This window comes from Solea senegalensis, linkage group LG20 (genome assembly GCF_019176455.1).
Source record: "Solea senegalensis isolate Sse05_10M linkage group LG20, IFAPA_SoseM_1, whole genome shotgun sequence".
Taxonomy (NCBI): domain Eukaryota; kingdom Metazoa; phylum Chordata; class Actinopteri; order Pleuronectiformes; family Soleidae; genus Solea; species Solea senegalensis.
Window position 1 is genome coordinate 12,527,860 of NC_058039.1, and position 22,371 is coordinate 12,550,230.

At 39.9% G+C, this 22,371-nt stretch overlaps 1 protein-coding gene across 2 annotated transcripts; it reads right to left on the minus strand.

The window, feature by feature from the left end:
• Window positions 1-708: 708 nt before the first annotated feature.
• Window positions 709-22,140, minus strand: top2b (DNA topoisomerase II beta). 2 transcript variants are annotated; one of them, XM_044053194.1, is made up of 36 exons: window positions 21,622-22,140; window positions 20,141-20,305; window positions 19,108-19,198; window positions 17,378-17,441; window positions 16,477-16,622; window positions 16,150-16,247; window positions 14,664-14,876; window positions 14,375-14,548; window positions 13,483-13,584; window positions 13,247-13,384; window positions 13,027-13,165; window positions 12,042-12,199; window positions 11,384-11,509; window positions 11,196-11,306; window positions 10,577-10,682; window positions 10,364-10,473; window positions 9,819-9,911; window positions 9,530-9,644; window positions 9,220-9,341; window positions 8,300-8,448; window positions 7,929-8,160; window positions 7,308-7,442; window positions 6,886-7,086; window positions 6,580-6,775; window positions 6,385-6,476; window positions 5,190-5,345; window positions 5,010-5,093; window positions 4,452-4,643; window positions 4,224-4,368; window positions 3,638-3,796; window positions 3,094-3,310; window positions 2,862-2,944; window positions 2,383-2,478; window positions 1,524-1,652; window positions 1,341-1,426; window positions 709-1,154 (listed from the first exon to the last, which is right to left on the minus strand). In XM_044053194.1, exons 1-36 carry the CDS (start codon window positions 21,661-21,663, stop codon window positions 1,005-1,007), a joined length of 4,815 nt encoding a protein of 1,604 aa, XP_043909129.1. In that variant the 5' UTR covers window positions 21,664-22,140; the 3' UTR covers window positions 709-1,004. The 2 variants fall into 2 exon arrangements, with proteins under 2 accessions (XP_043909129.1, XP_043909128.1); XM_044053193.1 differs by having other exon boundaries at window positions 1,524-1,655.
• Between the last annotated feature and the right edge of the window lie 231 nt (window positions 22,141-22,371).

Genomic DNA, 22,371 nt, shown 5'->3' on the forward strand with positions numbered 1-22,371 from the left:
AATATTCCCTTTTGAAAATGGGAACTCTTGCACTGTAATAATAACTATGGTGCAGGCTGGACTAAACACTCAATATGAAGCAAAACTTTTTGGATTTCCACTTCTTGAGATTCTCTAAATTGAAATAAACCGGTGTGTGAAGAAGACGTGTTGTGTAACGAATCATGAATAAATCGACTGGATGTTGAATTCACAATGACATTAGCATAAATAACTGTGTCATATATCCACTGATCCAGGCAGAGCTCGAGGTTCACTTCTACCTTCAGCATAGATGATTTCATTTAAAATCACCTTTCTAAACTTTTACAGACTCTTATTACACAGGTGATATTTTAAAACAACAGTAGCTTAAAACCGGCGACAAAGTCGCCAACAGTTTAAACTTAAAATTCACTTGTTTTCTCCTTTCTTCTGTACCAACACGGCTTCCTCTCAAACCTTGTTTAACCACACGGGAAAACGCACTGGAAACAACTGTTACCATGGCAACTCGTGAATTGGCGCTAAATTGGGACATCAAAAATCCTCAGTTCATCTGTCTGGGTGTCATTTTTTGTTTTTTCTAAAACAACACTCCACTCTTCCATTTCCCCGGTTTGATTCCTACACCTGCATGCTAGCTTGCTAAATGTTAGCTTCAGCTGTTTGTGATGTAATACATCACAAACAGCTGAGTCATGAAAGGATCAGGCCGGCACAACACCAGACATTTCATTGTTTACTTTCAACTTCATGTTCAAAAAGTTACATAATATTTTAACAATTAAATTGTGCTAAAGCACACAGCGCTCTAAACATCTAAAAGCCACTTGGAACAAATACACAACATTTCAATGAGCATTTAAAAAAAGAAACCTGTATATGTAAGAATAAAAAGTGTAAAACACCTACACGTTAAAAATCATTGAACATCACCAATAAAAGTAAAATAAAATGAAACAGGAAATGTACAAAAGTCTGTGGGAACAAAGGAGTAGGAGTGTGTCTGAACGTTTCCAGCTTTAATCAAACATGTTGCCGTCGTCGTCTCCGTCGTCCGACTCGTGGAAGTACTTCACTTCCTTCTTGGCCCGGCCCGGTCGGTCACATGACGCACCGCTCAGGCTGTTGCTGTAGTCATCCTCGTCATCAGATGGAGGTTTCTGAGGCTTCTGCAAAGGCACAACGATAACAATAACACCCACATACCATGATCTAATGTTTTCTGTGACATACTCAAGACTGTGTAGTAAATGGAGTACATGCATTACTTAAAGGTAGACATATAATCAAGGTAACATCTTATAAGTTTGAACTACAGTATACAGCGTTTTTTGAATTAGTCCCTGCTGACTCACTCTGCTGGCAGGCTTGACCGCCTTCTTCATAGGACTGTACTCGTCTTCAGAACCAGAGCCCTTTCTCTTCCTCCCCCGACCTTTACCTGGACAAAGTGTACACAAACCAGAAGTGACCCAAGTCAACAAGTGGAGCACAATATCTAGATTTATTTCTATGACAATATTAACTCTGTGTCATACCTTTAAGAGCTGGTGTGGGCTTCTTAGACCCAGTGTCCGAGTCAGAGTCCCAGATAGATTTATCTGGCTTCTTTGCCTTTGGTGCTGGTGGCTTCTTAGGTTTGGGAGCTGCATCAGAGGACTTGTTAGCTGCTGGAGATCACGGAGAAAAACCTGATCACAAAATGCTGCCGACACGTGATGAAACAATTTCATTTATCATCTAGAGTTGCGTCATCAGCGATGCCAACACAGAATGAATTCAGCGCGTGCTGGTGTTGCTGAGACACATACAGCTCACCGACAAACATGTCATACAAAACTGAGTGTAAACGAGGTAATGACCTTACTAGTGACAGCATGAGGATGTGACAGTGTGACATCCCATGTGCAAGTAAGAATGATGCCAACAGTGATGTAATTAAAGCTGTACATGGATCAAAACTGCAACAATAAATACGATCCCTTGTGTTTCTCTTGTGGGAAGTGTAATTAATGAGTAGTGTCATTATCGAACTGTGTCGGGACAGATTAGATTATGGCGGCCCGCCACACAGACAAACAGGCTAAAGATAAGCAGAGAGGAGCGTCTCTTCTGGCTCCTGATCTGATTTTTTTTTTTTTAGATTTACTGTAAGAGCCTAAGACAACCATGTCACTGATCAAATACGTCTAGATCAATGAGAGCTGACAGAAGATAGAGCTATTTAACACATATTTGAAATGAAGGATTACAGTGACAGCAGCTTTAACATCCCTCTCTTATTAGAGTCAGTTCCTCATCAAGAACAGCTCAGTACTTCCCTCTCCTGGGCCCGCACTGAGCATCAGATGAAAACCTGCATCACAGCTCCCTCTGCTGGATAAACATGGACGGTACCTTTCTTTGACGGCAATAATTTGTCAAACGCAGAGCTGCTGGAGTATGTTGAGAACATCGGGCCGTTGTCATTGTCACTGTCAGACTTGGATCCATCTGTTGCACGACAGCAGACACACACAAACATGTTTATTAAGCAAGGAATGCACAAAGACAGTCTGGAACCACAAAGACTGAGTTTAGAGTTAGGAGTTTTGTTCTGCAGAGTTTAAAGAAGAATGGCCCTCTCTCTCTGCCTCATTCTCACCTTTCTAAATAGAAAAGAAGTATGAGATGGAATAATCCAGGTAAAAACTGAAATAAAATTAACTGAAGCCTTTTTCATTTGTGATTCCATTTGAAGTGTTCAAGTTGAAAAAGTTTGTGGATGCATCCTGCTTACTAATTTAACTCTTGATGTTCCACACACACACACACACACATTTACACACACACATGTTCACACACACACACACACACACACACACAGCTTTACTCACCACTGTCATTGCTTTTCTCAGAGAAGTCCAGCTTGGACGAGAAGATGCTGGTTGTCTCTGTCTTTGTAGCTGCAGGTGCCGTCCTTTAAAAAAAAAAAACAGGCATAAGCAACAAGAAAAGGTGCTCAAACATTAGATTTATTATATAGATTTTCTTTAAAAAATATATATAATTTGTTCATTATTTGACTTCATGTATAGAGGAGCTGCCGAGTAAATGTTGGGGTCTTACAGGGTCTTTTGTTTGGGAGGAGAGTATGAAACTTCATTGTCGTCAGCGTCTTCATAGTCCTCATAATCGCCAGGCTCGAAACGGTTCTTGGTTACAGACGAAGTGATGTCATCCTTGAACGACCTCACTGGAGAAGACGCCACATAAACGTCTCCGTTCTCCTCTTCCTCTGCATTTTCCTCCTCCGAGAAGTCAAACGTGTATTTTGGCTTGGACGCTTAAATGACAAGGGCAAACCACATTGTTATAGCTGCAGGTTCATGTACAGCCATCAGTCCTGTTTCAGCTGAGTTACATCACTCTAAACTGACACTTAAAGTCACCAGAGTTCTGATCCAGCAGGGAGAGAACTGCATATCTGGGTTCATACACAGTGGATGCTTGACTGATGGAGACAACTGATTTGTTTTATTAGTTAAAGAGACAGAAAACTGTAGGCAGTTTGAGTACATGGGATCTTTTTTGTTCTTTTTAAACATAGTATTGAATCAAGAACCATGTAACTCTACTGGTAAAACAACTTTTACACCCCTGCGTGTTTTACCTGATGCTCTCTGGGACTTTGTCTCTCTGGGGATGAGGGGCTCACTGTTCTCCACGTCACTGTCTGAGATGGACTCTTCCTCAGACCAGGGGTTTCTCTTCTTCACCTTCTTAGCAGGGATACCTTTGGGTCCTGGTGTTTTTCTCACTCGAGGAGCCCCTGCAGCACAGCACACAAGAGTCTGTTAACTGTCAGTATTCTCAATGAGGACTAGGAATGTCCTTGTTCAATAATGGATATGAGTTTTCTCAATGCACAGCAAAGCATCAAAAGGCCTCGGGAACTAGCAGACAGAGACAGTATCCATCACAGAGTCAGCACTGCATCATGTCTGGAAAGTTGAGGCTGACAAATATCTGTGCAGATACATTTCTGATGTGGCAGTCTGCTAGTCCAGATAATCCAGGACTTCAAACAAGACACTGATTGATCAATATAAGAATCGAATCAGTCAACATTGAAAAAGTATGATCTCGGAAATGTTGACTATTTTTTTTTTTTTGGTATTAAGATGAAAAACAATACTGAAAACAATTATTTTAAATATTATTTCTACATGTTAGAGGAAACAGAAGAAAATGCTGACCTGGCTCTTTCTTCTCTTTCTTGACGCGTGGTGTCTTTGGTTTGGGGACGGGGACAGAGACAGCGACAGTACTTTCTCCCGTTCCTCCCTCGCCACCCAAAGCATCATCATCAATCTCCAACTTAATTACTGAATCTGCATCAACCTGAGAGGAGAGCATAACTCGTATTAGACTCCAACCTCCTGATATTACTCTTTTAAACTCCGAATTTCACCTCAAGTTGTTACCTTCTTCTTTTTGGTCAGTTTCTTTGCAGCATCAGATTTGACAAGCTGAGCTGGAGGTTCCACCCTGCGACCGAACGGTGACGGCAGGGTCTCCTCCAGGTTCATCTTCTTCACTTTAGGTTTGCCCACTTTGCCCTTCAGTTTGATGGCCTTTCCTAAACTCTGCTCCTCTCGTTCCTGCGCCTCCACGTTCTGACACACACACACGAGATATTTACAACATATAGTACATTCTCAAATACAGAAAGGAGATCCAGAAATTATTGAGTCTCCACTTATTTAACTGGACTAATGTTCTTATTCCCGTGTACAAGCTCTAGCAAGGGAATCAACTTATTGAAAGTACTGTGTCCACCTCTGTGATAAGCTCCCTTTTAGCTTTGTCAGTATTAAAACAACAGGTGGTACGATAGCAAAGTCTCATAAAACAAATCCTAATGTTTTTTGCAGTTCTGCTCCACAAACATAACAATTACACATGAAAAACATACAGAGAGTCACTACTGACGACTACGTCCCTGCTGTAAATCAAGTAAAAAGATAAATCAACACACTTACCCCCAGCTCCTCGATAAAGACTGCCAAGTCCTCCTTCCAAAGATCCTCAGGGGATTTTCTCTGGACATCATTTAGTTCTCCTCTCTGAAAATCAACAAACACGTTGACTTTGTAAATCTATTATTAAGGTAATTATAAAGTAATACTTTAAGTGTGACTACAAAAAAACGCCTTGTATACCTTATGGTCCCTCTGTTTAAGTAAATCATCCACCTTCTCTTTAGTGAGGCACCACAGAGGCATGTTGAGAATATAGTTAAAGTTTGGCCCCGATGTGGAGCCGGAATCCACCGAGCAGTCGCTCTCGTTTCCTTCATGATAATCTTCCTCCTGAGACTGGAAGAGAAAAATGCAGGAGATATTATGAGGTTCTCCACCTTCTGTATCGATTCATGCCTATTTTTTGATATATATTTTCACCAAATTAGTTTTGGAGACTTTACTCCCAGGAACTTCATACTAGGAAATAAAAGGTTCCAACCGACCATGCTTTTATTTTTGATCATATTTAAGATCAGCAAAACGAGTCATCCCTGACGCTTGTGATTGGATCTCTCAGGAAGGATGTCAATACCAAGATCAGTTGTGTGTGCCAGCTGAGATGTAGAAGCTATCACATCACAGTGAGTCTACAGAGGTTAAACAACTATGGTATTTTGAAGAGTTCAGTGTGGCCAGAGAGAAACGAAGGACCAAACAGCTTGAAATTGCTGCTGTGCTCATGGTTTAAATGTAGAAAATGGCACATAAACATACTGTATTCAAACTAATTCAAGATCTGGAGGCAGAAACACTCGTTGAAGCAACACAACAAACTGACAACAGCACTAAACATGAAGGTGATTCACACTGTTATAGTTCACCAGTTATGTTCAGCATCTTTTAGGAAGTACTGCCCCCTGAAGAAGGACCTGTATTAGGGTAAAGGATTCATCCTGAGCTTCTACTCAGTCCCTAGTCTCTGCATGTCCGTCTGTCTTGAAAACTGTTCTCTCCTCTGTGGCTGTGTAGTTTTTTGTTTTCCATTCCCCCCCATTCAGTGATTATTTTTGAGGAAAACAAGGGTTTAATGACAGATAATGACCCATCATGTACATATTCCACTGAGTCAAAGTGATTTGTGAATTGGGCAATACAAACAAAATTAATGAGAATTTATTTTATTTACAGTGGAAACACAAATGGCACCTAAGTTTCTAAGTTTCTGGTGAAGGTTACTGCAGGGAATACAGCTTTTTGAGTGTGTGGTTAAACACGTGTCACAGAGGTTATCATCATCCTTTCATAGCGATATACAACTATTTGATGTAAACCAATAAAGTTTTGCTTTTGTGTGTGTGTGTGTGTGTGTTTGTGTGAGAGAGAGAAACAGTACCTTCTCCTGGGCTTTGGCCCAGGCTGCCACTGGATCCGACTCGAAGCCTTTCTGGAGCAACATGCGGATCAGCTCACGCTTTGATTTGTTCTCTGTTGGGATTGAAAAAAAATGGTCAGAACAGAATTCACATTCAAACAATCAAATAAAAAGCCCACACTTCTTTTTTGTTGTTGTTTTTTGAAGAATTTTCACCGATTGTAATTTTTCCCTCAATCTTCTCCAGAACAAAGCGAGCCTGGTTGGACAGTTTGGCAGCCTCAGCTCCCATGCTGCCCAGTAACCAGTCCTTCCTCAGTTTGTAGTAGTGCAAGCGGAGCTCGAAGAACTCTTTAAGAATGTCCTGAACGGAGTCGTACCTCTTCAAACAACCCATGTGGTCAAAGAGAACCTGAGAGTAAGTAGTTTCAAAATCAGTTTGTTGTCATCATTTAGATATGTATATAAAAAAAAAGAACAAAAACAACCACCCGAAACGTCACTTTAGCTTGAATACTTTACCATGGAGTTGCAGGTGAGGCTGGACTGCAGCTTGAAGACTTTGTGGAGGCCAACTGCCTCGGCTTGGGCCAGTTTCTCCTCAGACATGCGGACCACAAACTTGACTGTGGAGTCCGTGTGGTATTCCTTGTAATCGTTGATGAGTGCTGGTGTTTTATCAGTGCCCTGCAGCATAGGCTCCAGCACAGACTCTTTATAGGCCTGCACACGAGAACAAACAGTTGTGTGGAGAATGAAATGAATGGAAATAAAAACCACGACAACACAACGATAATCTTATATTGAAGTGTTTACAGACGACACATGTATGTTAAGACAAAAAATATGCCAATTGTTTCGTTTCTGTTGGACTGTTTAAATCTAATTTGGAAAAAAAATGATATGCAATTATATTAGAGAGAAAACAAAGAGATGAAATGTACCTGTGTCCATGTCCGGACAGGTAGCTCTGTGATTTCAATGGTGTTCTTATCCAAGACGGACACCTCTCCACTGACTAGGTACTGGTTCTGACCCAGTTCATGGATCACCCCTCTGTAGTTTTTGTAGCTGGGAAGCTGAGTGTGGACAAACAGAACAAGACTTGAGTGAATGTTTTTTCATTTATCACACACAAGTGAAGCTGATCTGTGTGCTGCATGCTGTGTGAAGTGTACACAGAGACAGACTTCATGATGTAAAGACTTGTGCATTTTGTTTTTTTAGGATGTTTTATCACTGCTGTTGGAGCAGCTGAAAGTGGCACAGTTTCAGCCAGATATCATGGAAATTGTAAGCTGTAAAACATGAATTTTCTTCACACACATGTTTAAATATTCACTACTTCCAATGCTTCTGAATGAAGATATGTCAGGACTGGTTAGAACGGAAGGTCTTTATAGACAAAATCAAGGGAAACTTCCTCAGTACTAATGGTATAAACTGATCTTTGACAAAAGACACAATACTACTGTGTCACTGTTGATGTCAACCAGGAAAAACAGAGCGATCTCACACCAACTTAATGTGACACACAATTAGTTTCCTGTGTATACTCCGTTTACCATTGGCAGAGGATCCTGATGGTTGAGCATACGATTTATGTTGTTGACAATCTCTCTGGGGTCATAGTTGGGGATCTTGCATGCCCAGCCTGTCCCGATGCCCTCAGCGCCGTTCACCAGCACCATTGGAATGATGGGAATGTACCACTCAGGCTCCACCTTCTGGTTGTCATCGTACAGGAACTTGAGCAGATTGAAATCCACTGCTGGGAACAGTAGTTTGGCCAGACGACTGGGGAAAAAACACAAGGCTCAGCTGAACTGATAAACTTTAATTCATTTATTAAATGTGTAACTTTAAGTTTACAAATTTAATAAACAGAGCTCGGGATAATTGAATAATCAACCTACTCTGTTTGTCAATGCATTACCTGAGCATGGTGAAAATATAACGAGGACTGGCAGCATCTTTGCCTCCGTTGATGCGAGTACCAAACTGACCAAGAGGCTGCAGGATATTCACGTTGTTACTGCCCACAAAGTTCTGGGCCAAGTTCACTATGGTCATCATGAGAGCTTGCTACAGGGTCACATGAAAAATAGAAGATCAGCAATGATGATAAATTTCATGTTTGAATATTTAAAGCTACACATACAAAACCAGATTCTAATGTTTCTAAGCCAAAGCTACCTGATCCTTGATATATAAGATTATTTTCAGAATAATCACCCTTTATAATCAAATGTAGACAAAGAGACAAGACAAAGACAACATAGCAAAACTGTACTGACTTCAAGGTTTATGACATGTGGAGTGGCTCAGTGGTTAAGACCGGTACCCTGTGTGCGAAAGACATCATAGTCGCAATGGTCGCAAGTTCGATTCCACCCCTGGCTGATTGTACTCAATTCAATTGTAAGTCGCTTTGGATAAAAGCGTCTGCTAAATGACATGTAATGTAATGTAATGTAACATACAGTATATTTCTATTGCCTGCCAACTACACTACAGCATTTCTATCATCTATGGGTAACGTATAAATTTGCAACCCTGGCCGGAGACATAAAGGTCGCCAGCTATCCAAGTCTATGTTTGTTTCTTCATCTCACATGGACAGCCTTTTGTGACTGGATAAAGGGTTTATACCATTAATTGAATTAGAACAAAGGATTTCTAACACCAAACGTAATAACACATGAATTTACTGGTGAAGGCAGTAATGGATTTCTCAGTGCCAAAACCTCATAAAACCACTTTACAAGCACCAACCATCCCTTTAACACCAGGATTGCCCAGGGCTAGTGACTGAAGAGAAGGTATCCCATGTGGAAGACAGTGAGTTAACCGTACCTCACCATGGTGGTAGGCAGACATCTCTGCCACTGAACCAGCCAGCTGTGCCACCTTCACCTCTCTCTTGTCGTTCCTCTTTAAACAGGTGAACAGCACTTTCCTTTGACCTGGCTTCAAGCCTGGAAACACAACAACACCTATAAACACACTCCTGAAGGGAGACTAAAAGAGCTGAATGAAAATGTACATGACACATCAGTACATCAGATCACAAAGACACTATACATGTACATTTCTAAAAAAAACAAACAAGCTATTTATTATATTTCTACCATGGCTTTAGGAAAACAAGTGTGTGTATACAAACCGTCAACCAATGATGGGATGGATCTCTCATTGTCAGAGTTGGAGAACAAAATCAGCTCCTTGTTGATGAAGTCGTTGTAGGAGAGGTGTCTGGCCTGAGTTCCATATAGGTATTGCTGAAAACCAATAAATATAAAAATAAACATTAATCAGTGGCAGGTTGTTTCTCGTCACTGCGATTTTACATGACGTTATACACAGCAATGAAAAAACAACAATATCTACAAACTGTCTGCACAATCGTCAAGAGATGTTACTTTCATCACACAACTGGAAGCAAAGCTTCAAACCTCTGGCAGGCCGTGCATCCTCCTCTGACGTCTATCTTCCATGAAGTTGGTCAGCCACTCCTTCCTGTCATCTGTCTTTTTCTTACTGAAGGCCTGAAAACAAAACAACCACAACACTGATGGTCAATGACTGAGCCTTTGGTGCTTTTCCACTATACAGTTGCAGCAAGGCTCGGCTCTGCACTGCTCGACTCTTATAAAGACACCACTTATAACCTCTGTACTCTCTGGGACATCCACATGCATGAGAGGTCTACACAGCTCTATGCGGGACATATCTACATTACTACTATGCAGAATCACAGTTGTTTGCAAAAGAGTGAAACCTAGAGGAAATATTTCTTTAAATCCAAACAAATTTAACAGTGTGGCTTAAAATATACACTGACATTTTCTGGTGAGAAGCTAATTCAGCGCCACTAAATTTCAATTTTCTACTAAACTTTTAATGTTGACCTTTCCTTATGTTGGTATTGGAAAGTATGTTTCATTTTCATTCAACCTACAGATCAACGTGTAGTGTTTGTGTGTAGTGTTAAACTCACCAGAGTGATGGCAGCGTCATCCTCAGCACCGCTGTATCTGAACGTGATGCGGTGCTTTTCCATGTCAGCAAAGTACTCCTTTGCCTCTTTGCTTGTACTTGTTCCCAAACCTGGAAAAAGTAATTTTTTTACAATCATATATTTTACAAGTGTACGTTTTAATTCACAAATGAATGTCCTTTTAGAAAGTTTGAAATGATGCATGTAGCAAACCTTTGTAGTACTTTATATGCCAGGTTTTATGGTTATCTGTCTGCTTCTTCCACTCATCAAACTCGGGGATACTGTAGAAGGACAGTTCCTGCTTGTTCTTGGTTGCCTGCAGACACATTAACACACCTCAGGTTTATATTTACGGAGCATAAAAATTTGGTGCAACTCAAACCGTAATGACACAAACAGTAATTTAAAAAGAAAACTTCACATCTCTCGTCTTCAGCCTGTGAAAGGGAGACGAATGAAAACGCTGCAGGGTCCATTTTAGTTTTCAAAAACTCTTGCTTCCTGGTTGGTACTTATCAGTCAAGACTCAATTGTCAGCTGTAAATGTAAAGCTTGCTTTAGGTTGTTTTTTGTTTTCTGTCCACAAATAAGTTTAAAGCCACAATTAACTTTTACTTCTTAAATTATCTGACATTTTGTCACAAAAAACATTATACTAATCGACTGATTTCACATTTTTCCATCATAATATTTTGGGTCATTTCGCCCAGTCCTAGTCACAGGATTTTTTTTCTCCAGGTGTGTCAGTCTATGGATCCGAAACGCTTATCTGGACAAAGAGGTTGTTGTTGTTTTTTAAGATGATGTTGTAGTTTGTATGTAGCCTTACTTTGACAATGGGAGTGATAAACTCCTCCAAGAAGGTGTGCTTCAGAAGAGAGGGCCAGTTGTGGTGGAAGAAGTTGATGAGCAGACCTTTAATATGGGAGCCATCTTGATCCTGGGACAAGAGAGGAAGATATACAGTATACAGCTCTGACTTGTTATGACTGAGAGTAAAACCATCATGTAGATTACCTGATCAGTCATGATCATGATCCTGCCATAGCGCAGGCTTCGCAGTGACTCTGGGTCTTCGTAGCTTTTCTTGTATTGGAGGCCAACGATTTTAATAATGTTGTTGATCTCTGCATTTTCCATGATCTGGTGCCAAAGAGAGGAATGGAACAAAAGAAGTTCTATGAAGCAATATTTTATACTAATATTCAATTAATATTACATTTGACTGCTTTGACAAACAGTGCTGGCTCAAAAGTATGGAAACTCCTACATAGTTTTTTTTTAAATAGTTCTATTTTAAATAGTAAATAATTTTGTACCCAAATGTTTAAATGCACTTTTGTAAGTCGCTTTGGATAAAAGCGTCTGCTAAATGACATGTAATGTAATGTAATGTAAAATAAAACTTGTGAAGCAAAAAATTAAATCAGTCTCTTGAATGGAAAAGTGTTAATTGATACACTAGCAAATCCATTACTGTATCTAGGCAAAGAGACTAAAGGCTTTTGCCCAACAAAAGTGTTTTTTATAATAGTTTCAGGCAGTATTCCGTATTCAGCCAATCTTTCATATCAGCAAAAAAGTTTCAGAGTGATACAACAGCTTTCATTTTTCAGACCAAGGATGTCACTACTGATGTGTACTGATGTAGTTTCCCAAATATCTAATATCCCACCTGCTTGTGTGTGGCCTCTCGCACATTCAGGATCTTTCCTCTCAGTGGGAAGACTCCATAGCGATCACGCCCGATGACTCCTAGTCCAGAGACAGCCAGAGACTTGGCCGAGTCTCCCTCAGTGAGGATGAGTGTGCATTCGGCGGAGTGTTTGCCACCTAGGACGAGGATGTGAAAAAGTTGAAACTGAAGTTTTTGTCATTTTGTAAAAACCATTTACTCTCCCACACCAAAGCTGAAAGAGAAAATCAGGGGTTTCACATCATAGCACAGGAGTTGTTGATCCACTGCTGCCTCCAGTAGTAAAATCCAAATGTTCTATTTTGTGACTTCAGTGTTTGAAATCCTTTGTTGAGATTAACCCAAGTGACTTTAACATGCCAAATGAGGCAGCAGAAGACAGCAGCTCCTGTGTCCCCACAAACTAAAAACAGATTTCTATCAAAAATTGCTAACTGCAAAATAAAGCTGCCAACACATTCTTATATTATTGACTTATGAAGGCATAGGTTTTATTGTTTTAGTCTTTGGTTGAGTAGCTAAAATCTGGTTTTCCTGCCCACTAACAGCCATGATTCCACTGAAAATCTGCCTCCAAGCAGGTTCCCAGTGCAGGGAGCACACTTTGCACAATAAGTGTTCAGCATGAGTCAGTACTTCATACAACCACACTTCAAAAAACCTAAGCTATCAATTTCCTATGATGCTAAATACAACAGGCCTGTTTCACTCTTCAGTTAAGGCAAATAACAGCTCTGAAAAGTATTAGAGAATTAATATTCAACAGTGTTGAAATATCACTATTTCAGCAAAACTCAAAAAATGGAAATAATTCACCCATGAGGTCTTTAACTTAAGTGCTTTGTAAATCTTTCAGTGGTTCATAACAACTTTTATGACTTAGGTTAAGAGGCCAAAACCACAGCTGTGCACACTGACAATCAGGCCCCTGGTTTATACATTAATAAATAATCGGTTTACACACCAGCATCGTTGGCGTCGTCTAGCTTGGGGATGCCTTTGATCTTGCTGTATTTTACAGATGAGCACTTTTTATTCAGCTGTGTCTGGGCTTTGAACCTAACCCAGTTGAGTATACTCTCCACGATCCCACAGTTGGTCGCCTGCGGGTGACACACAGACAGTTTCACACAAGTAGCCAAAAACAGGGTGAGCAGGAGACAGTGTGTAAGATGTGTCCTTACAGCCTTGACGAACTTTTCGGACATAACGCATTTGGACCCAAAGCTTTTGGTCTGGAGTGTCATGTTCTCCTTGGTCTGAGAGTCAAAGGAGGGATTCTCAATCAGAGCGTTCACAAACACCCAGATGTGGTTCTTCACCTGAGGTACGAATGAGAAGAAAGTTGATCAGCTTTCACCACACACCACTTCAATTCACTGTCATGTAAAGATGTTGTGCTAATAATCGGTTAACCTACCTGAAACGGTTTGACCGAGACTCCTGCCTTGTTCTTCTTTTTAACCACTTCAATGAGTTTGGACACAATCTGGTCCACCACGTAGTCAACGTGTCTGCCACCCTGACCACAACAAACCCTCGTATTAAAAACATAGTTCAACACACGACATAGATCAGGTTTTTGCAATGTAGTTGTATGAGGTTCAATGAGGTTGAAAGATTGTGCTGTGTGCACCCCTGCACACGTACAGAGGACCAGCTTGAGGCACATAGGCAAGCTCTGACTTAAAACATGGCTGCCCGCAGGGACCAAAGTAAAAACAAGACTTTAATCACTCACTCAGTAAAAAAAGGTGTTTTGTTTTTTTAGCTTTCAGAGACACAGGATCAGCTGGTATACTGCTGCCTTGTTTGGTAAGTTTTCTTATTTACACAAACCAAAACTAAGCATTTCAAACACCAAAGTCCCAAAATAACACATTTGAACTTACTGATGGAGGCAGTGTATCAAAAACTCCTGTTTCATAAGGTAAAATCAAAGATTTTCTGTATGGACTTTGGTGTGAGCAGTTTAGAAAACAACAAAATAATATTTTCCCGGGTTTATTTCGTTGTTAGAGAAAGTATTTATCCACTGAAAACAGAAGCTTAAGATACTTATTGAGACTAGATCTTATGAGGTGAGCTTTGTGTCAACCGTCCAAAAATGCTTTCCTTGGTGCCTCATAGCAGTGCTTGGCATCAGAGGATTTTCAAAATTTTTTGCAGCTATCTATTTGTAATCAGAACTAAGGACACATCAGAACTGGGTGTGTTCACACCTAATCTTAATGGCATCACTTGTGATGGGATCACTCATGTGTCAGTACCTCATACAGCAACACAATTCCACTAATTCCACATTCATTTACCTTGGTTGTGGCAATGCTGTTAACAAAGCTGATTTGTTGAAATCCCTTCTCACTCATTGTGAGGCAAACCTCCCAACGATCATTCACAGTTTCATTGACCACCTTCAGGGCAACACCGGTCTCATCCAGTTTGTCCTTCACATATAGATCCACATAACTGCGGAACCCAGTGATCTGTAGTGGCAGAACAGGTTCAGGTTAGGTTAAATATTTGTTATCGAAGACAAAAAACAACATCGATACTATGAACTATAGCAAAGGAAAAATTAGCAGATAGATTTGCACTTACGGGTAACTTTTTTCCATTGAGTGTAACTTTAACCCCTTTGCAGGAACCTGCTACATCATATGCTCTGCGTGTGAGGAGTGCTACAATATCCTTGTCCAGTTTATCCATCTTGAACTTGGCCAAGTCTGGCTGGAATGTCACACAGGTGAAATCCTCCCCGTCAAAGAATTTGACCTTGGGATCAGAGGTCTTGGTCATATTGTTCTGCCAAGTCTGAGGAAAAACAAACGCATTGGATCTTAAGAAGGTCCTACATCATAACACACCATCTATTCACTGTAAGTGGGAAAAGGAAATGTGTGACACAAACACCTGTACTGTGTGCCCCAACTACCAACATGAAAACACCCTGTGAGTTCACAGTTTTGCTCAGACAACCATCAAGTGTAACGTTAAAAGACTGTGATAATATACACAACCTTACCTCCAGTATGACCAGATGTCAAAAACCCTACAAAACAGCAGTGTAATTTGTAATTTGGTATTTTATTTTAAATGTGCAATCAGATCAAATTTATAAAAACAACACCATCAGCTTAGGCAGTGGTCAGCGACTGGCAGCCTGTGGCCCAAAACTGGCCAGTCAGCAAAAATATCTAACCCACAAGATACATTTCATAATTGTATCCTTACAATCCTCCTGTATACATTTTAGTCACCTATGTGAAGACTAAAGCCTGATGTATACTCCATTTCATAAAACTTCTGATAACTGTCACACCTCTAGATGGCTTTTGTGAGCTTTTTTTTTCATATCTGTGCTGTAGTTTTTCCTTAGTTTTGAGAATGAATGGGTTTAATGAAGGTGATATAATCAAAGAAGAAGTAATTTAGAATTGGTTCTTACTGAGAGGACAAAAGGAGCACAAGAAACGAAATGTCAGTGCATCAGTTGAACCAAGTTGAAGATGAAAAACTTCTATGTAGAAGATGACTACCGATAACGGTGTGACAACATATTACTTTGTTCACAAGACAAGAAAATTCTACAGGTGTGAGACATGGGGAAAGTGTAGAGAAACACTTTTTATCTTTTATCTGTTTACCAGTATTTGTCCATGCTCTGTACTACTAGAACACATTTATTAAAAACCTACTTGAGCATGGCATTCACACATAGGAGTTTAACTCAAGGGAAGCTTGCACAGTCTGTCACAAACTGCAGATGACATAATTTTCATGACTTTTTTGACTAAACAGAAGATCTTGTACAAGACCAAAGACTAAAAGTTAGGTGATTTCAAATTATTGATATTTGAACACACATAGGATACTTTCTGCAATGACTGTACAGTTTAAAACAGGAAATACACACGCTTTTTTCTCAGCAAAACCAAAAGCAGCACTGTGGTCTGCTATCTAGTTTATCTTTTAGTGGAGAGGAAGGAATGTTCGTTGAATTAAAAAAGAAACCTCCTCTAAGAGACAAGAATTGTCATCTTAATTCAAATCAATACTGAATATAAATCAAACTGATGGTCCTCACCTGTTTGAAGCTGTGTCTATACTCCTTGCAAGCAGTTTCCACTGTGAACTTGGTGCTGAAGATGTTGCAGAGTTTAGCACCATACCCATTTCTTCCACCTGAGAGATAAACAAAAGTTAACATTGCATACGTTTATGTTGACATGGGCTGATTTGCTTACTTTGGCAGACTTTGACCCCCAAAAATGTCGAAATCATTAAGAATTATCACTAATGGCAGTGTCTTCCAATTTGGATATTGCACTTGGTCTTGTAGGTGCAGCCCTAATTTTGAACTTTCTGAAGTGAGACACTATTTAGGAGGTCATGGTGTTATGGTACCGCTCACCTGTGACTTTTTTCTCATCATCATCATAGTTGCTGGAAGTGAGCAGGTGGCCAAAAATAAGCGCTGGGACATACATCTTCTCATCCTTATGTTCCACCACAGGTATTCCTTTACCATTGTTCCATATAGTGATGACATTGGACTCTCTGGTGGAGGAAGGTTAAATGGAAACACACGTGAACAGGAGGTGGAACCAACACCAAAGGTAAAAATTGTGGATCACTGCAATCAATGATTGGGTTCAGGGTCTTTGAATGCATGCCATCAGCCACTACACTTGGCTCACACACTGTAAACACTGCATTACTTTCACCAGCTCTAACACACTTGAGTTTGTTGTTGTTTGTTTTCTTGAAGAGAAGAATTTCCCACAGGCAAAATAATTTACACTATGTCGTGTAGGTTTGGCTTCAAGCAGTGAAGAATATTCGATGGATAATCCCATCAAATATTCAAACACCATTTTGCTGTTTGAAATGCCCATCCCTGACACACACACACACACACACACACACACACACACACATACATATACTCAAGTGTTTAATAAGTCTCCCAGTGGAGAGGAACATAAAAGCACATTATCAGCAGAGACGCAAGTAGCACTGAGCTAATGGTATCATTTATACAGCAGGTGACATTAGAGACAGCAGCAGTTCAGCTGAAGGACACGCTGCTGTTTCAGCAGTCATATGTGGAGGCAGATGACAGGCTGGAGGTGAAACGCATATAAAACCAGCATTGAAAAACATTTCAGCAGAGACTTATTATACTGTACACTGTCTGGATCAATGACTGAAAACCACTACCCTTTCACATGGCCCTGAAGGTGATACTACTTTACTTTCACAGATTCAGACATGTTCTTTCTGGCAATTACATCATAAAGCTCTGCACTTACGGATCAATAGTGATCTTAATGGCAGCCATAGTCTTGTCCCTTTGTTTGTTGTCTGCTGCGTTGACTGGAGAGGCAGAAAAATAAACAATTAAAAACACACAATTATGCAAACAGATGTTTTCATGAAGTGAAATACATGGAGGCTGCCATTACTGACCATAACTCATGTTGTCTGCTCTGCTGTTATTAGCAAAAACTTTAAAGTCAATTTTATGTGTATAGTGCCAAATGATAACATGCATTACCTCAAGGCACTATACACTGTGGAGAGCAGAGAAACCCAACAATTCACACAATGAGCAAACACTAGGCATCAGTGGAGAGCAAAAAACTAAGACATCTCTGACAGAACCAGACTCAAAGATGTGCGGCCATATGCCTCGACTGGTTGGGGTGAAAGGCAAAATGGGGGACAGAGGAGAGGTGGAGGACATATAAGGAGGTCAAGAATAGAAAAGACAAGAGGGAGATGAGGTAGCGACAGAAGCAACATTAGCAGCAAAATCGCAGTAGATTACGGGGCAGATGTGTACAAGTTATAATATTTTACAAAATTCTGTTTTATTCCAGCTCGGCAGCTCAGACAAGTAAGTTGGGTAGTAGCTGACAATTAAACTTCAACTGTACATACATGTCATCCTTTCTTCCTTCCTAAACACTTCATGTGAAAGGGTGAGTTGGATTTATTACTCAGCATTTTTTCCATAACCAGACCAGTTGTCTTCTAACGCTTAATTAAACCTCTGGTTTCTTTGGGCTTCAGTAAGGTTTGCTCTTCTAAGTGACCGTATCAGCAAAAATTGACATTGAGATAAATAGCGAGACCTATCAATTAGGGCTGCGCGATACTGGATGTTTTGCAGATAAATTGGGATTGTTTGGTTTGATAATCAATATATACACAATATCTGACAACATACAGGATAATCACATTTAGGGCTGTAATGATTAAACAATTAGTCAATTTTTCTGCTGTTTTTTTTGTTTCATATAAGTAACATTAAAAGAGAATAATTTTCTGACATTGTGTGGACCACACAACTAATCAATTAGTTGTGTGGTCTAAAATTAAGCTTAAAATTTTGAAATAATCAGTCCATCTTGTGTAGTCACATTGATATAGCGTATACAGTGAAAATGAAACTGTGCCAAACACAGAGGCTGGGGACCAAGAGTAAAAATATTAAAGTAATAATCAACAACATTCCTACATAGCAAGCATGAGTAAACATTTAAAAACCGATTACACTAGTGTACCTCACCAGCAGGAGATTCTGAACAGCATTACTCCTACATTTTACAGAGTCATTAAAACCAATACGCATCACACTGCAGTGACCGTACAGCTGCTTTATTAACCTTTATTTATCCAGGGAGTGCTGACTGAACAGCCTTACACTTTATCTGGGTAAGTAAATCAGACTGCAGCTCTGGACGCAGCCTGCCAAACATAGTGAAATGACTTCACACTCGTCTTTTTCACAGATAGATATATTCAGGCTGCAGACAGTGAACATACAGACAAGCTCACAGAGGGAAACTAATCTCCTCATTCAGCAATACATCAGTGCTGCTGAGCACAGCCAACAGCAGACTGTGAGTGATGCTGACATTATTATAGACTTCAATATTACAGTTATAAAGGGACAATCTCAAATGACAAATGAACCATAATATGAACAGTGCAGATTAGAGTGTCAAAGGAAGATGGACCGTGTGCCTTCCCTTACCAAGAATTTCATCAAAGATTTTGTAAAGGCCAGGAACGTAGGTGATCTCTCTCTGGTTCATGCCTATATCTTCATCAAACACCCACATTTGCTGAAAGGTAGAAAACAAAAAGATTTCAGTGCAGGAAAACTTTTTTTTTTTTTTTTTAAATGTTTTGATCCTATTTTGGGGCTTTACTCAAAAAGGTAATTTACAATTAAAGAGTTAGAACTAGAACATCAGAGCCAATCTGTGCTTACTACATATTAGTCTTAACCTCGAGTGAGCATAAACTGCCTCTCAAAAGATGTTATGTTTTTGGCAGTTGATAAGTTGTTGGTGTTATATATGTTCTTACGCGAGGACTGTTACAAACAAAGCTGTGATGCTCACATTATAGTTGGCGTGTGAAGTGAGTCAAATTAGTCTTATGTTGTGTTTTCTGTCTGCTGGCCACATTGGTATCATGCTGTGTCCAAAGCCATGTCCCATATGCTAGTACAAATATCAACTAATCTCATGTGACACATTTTTTCAGTAATCTGGAGTAATCTTACAAAATGGCCTAACTGCCTAAATGAGTTTTCAGCAGAGGAAAATCCAGAGCTTTTGTTTGTTATACACCTGGAGATCCACATGGCAGAGTGCTTTGCTTGCCAATAGTGAGTTTGGTCGGATCCAAGCTATGACATGACAAGCTATGAAATGACATGTAAAAGCTAGACTGCGAGACACATAGTTTCATTACACTTCGTTCATTTTAAATCAAGTTATGAAAATGTGCTTTCCTGTTTGCATTGTAGAAAAAGTCAGTACTTTACACTTGTTACTACAAGACACATCTAAAGCTTCACACCACACTTTGTAAAAACACATTAATTCTACCTTGCCTGGGTTTAAATTAACCCGACATCTATCCTATTACTGGATGTGCTCTATACAAAAATAAATAAATAAACCTACATATTCAAGACTGGAGTCTACTACTGTTTTTAGGTACAACAAGCAGCGTTGATTTGAGTACAACATAGAGGCAGTTTGATCGAGGCTCACCTGGGTGAGGGGCTCCACTGAACCGATGTATGTGTCTGGACGGAGGAGAATGTGCTCCAGCTGAGTCTTCTTCTGATACACTCGCTCCACAGACAGCTTGGAGCCTGCCTTGTCTTTCTTGGTCCCTTCCATCTTGCCAGCATCACCTCTGCCATTTGCTGCCTCCTGTTTGACAGATATATTTTTGCTATTAGTCAACTGTGTTGAAGCCACAGGCACTGGGCTGTTGACACCAGATTATCATCATCCTGTGTGGCTTTGTGATTCAACTGGTCACTCAAATATAGTCAACCATCCATGAACTGTACACACCATTTGGGGCACGGAGACAGACTTGCTTTCTGTCCACACTCAAGACAAGTGAAAACCAACTGCAACACGATCATACATCAAATGTTTGATGGGCAGAGTAAGGATCAGAGAACTGGTTAAACCAATGCTCCCAAAGCGAGCTGTAGCCCACTGGTGGGCCCTGAAGGGATTGTAGGTGGGTTTTCAGACTGGCCTTTACAAAAGGGTTCCATTAACCAAATCCACTGAAACATTTATTCTTTGTTCTGGAGAAACAAACAAACTTTGTGATATAAATAGTATATGCAATGGCTGCTCTTCAATAATTTTGCAACGCCTGCAAATGTATGGGCATTAAATAAATAACAACTACGTTTGATTAATAAAAAGATTGTGATTATTTAGGATTAAAAAAAGGCATCTGAAAATATATTTAATTTTCAACTATATACTTATTATAGTATGCATTTCATCTAACACTCATCAAAAGACATGGACCACAAAAAGTTTATGAAAATAATTGTAATATATGTTTTAGTATGTTTAAATTTATCTAAAATGTTTTATAGTTTATCAATCGTAGTATATATAATACTAAGATTATCTAGAATAAAAATATTTCGAAGGTTGCCATTAAGATGTTCCTTTATTTATGTTTTTTCTTCATAAACGCATGTCGTTGTAAATAATGCATTTTTGTCACAGTGTCTGCATTGGAAACTCGTCGATTGTGTCTATGTTAGTAAAATAGTCAAATAAGAAGAAACATTGACACTGTATACTATAGTATTTGTTTATTTACGCAGGCCATATGGTCATCGCGATAGTCTATTGTGTTTTCTTAATACCGTTCAGCCCCCAATAGAGAGCAATGCGACTTTGAGTTAGCAGCTACAATATCATCCCCATTCAATCTTTTAAAAAGAAAAAAAGTAAACTATGCGAAATTAAAGCAGCAGTGATCTTCTCCCGATCCTTTGTAACCCGGTCACTGTTTAAATGGAGACCGCTGTTGGCTTTTCAGTGAGCAGCTCGTCACAGGACAGCAGAACAGACGCGAGTTTTAAATGCCAGCTAAAGCGTGTAGCAAACAGTGCTAATGCTAACACACTTTTAAAGGGAGTGCAAAACCTATCTACGCGTCGTAAAAGAGTAAGTTAGCGTGGTGACCTAGTGTAAAACTAACTTACCAACCAATCCAGACCCCCACTCCCTGCAGCGCCGTTGGACATCTTCCTTTGTGATCCTAAATGTCTTAATGATGCAGCTCCAAAAACGTATTCAGTCCCAGGCAAATTAATAGTCCGTCCGCAAAACAAACGTCTCAGTTGCAGGAAGCTACACAGAACTGTTTATCTCCCATGTTCCTTCTTCATTTGCTTGAAACGTAACCCCGTTTCGTGTAGCAAAACAAGCGGAGGAGATGAGAGTATCGCGGCTATTGTTAAAATCGACAAGCGGTGGCACAGTAGGCCCAAACTTCCAACAAAGATGCTAACGGGGCAGCCTGCTGCAAAATAAATACTGTACAAAAAGCGCGCGTCAATGGCGTCACAATTTAACGTAAAAAATCATCGAAACACTGGCACTACTTAAATACTACGTCAACGCCGCACTTACACTATTTTAATTTAGAAATAAAAAATGACTGTGAGCTAGCAACAGCCGCCGTCCGGCTCCGCCATCTGCAAAACAGATAGAAAGACTCCAGGAAAAGAAATGACCAATCAGGCGGCGGTTTTTCAAAGACACCGGTATTTCGACCAATGGGAAGAGTGGACATTTAATGACTCCAGCTCGCCTTTTTTTCAACGCAAGATGGCGGCAAAACTCACTCAATCATGGTCATCATTAGGGCACACGTAAAATGTGTAATGTAATTCTTTCCACGTCATACATTTAGAGATACATCGTCAGGGAAGCAAATCCGTTATTCATAA

Bases quoted from the DNA above. Each gene is read 5' to 3' on its own strand.
- top2b (XM_044053193.1), bottom strand. From the start codon at position 21,663: ATGTCCAACGGCGCTGCAGGGAGTGGGGGTCTGGATTGGTTG. The intron at 20,306-21,621 runs GTAAGTTAGTTT...TCTGTCAAACAG, and splicing joins GTGGGGGTCTGGATTGGTTG to GAGGCAGCAAATGGCAGAGG. The intron at 13,385-13,482 runs GTAGGTTAACCG...TTCGTACCTCAG, and splicing joins TCTCGGTCAAACCGTTTCAG to GTGAAGAACCACATCTGGGT.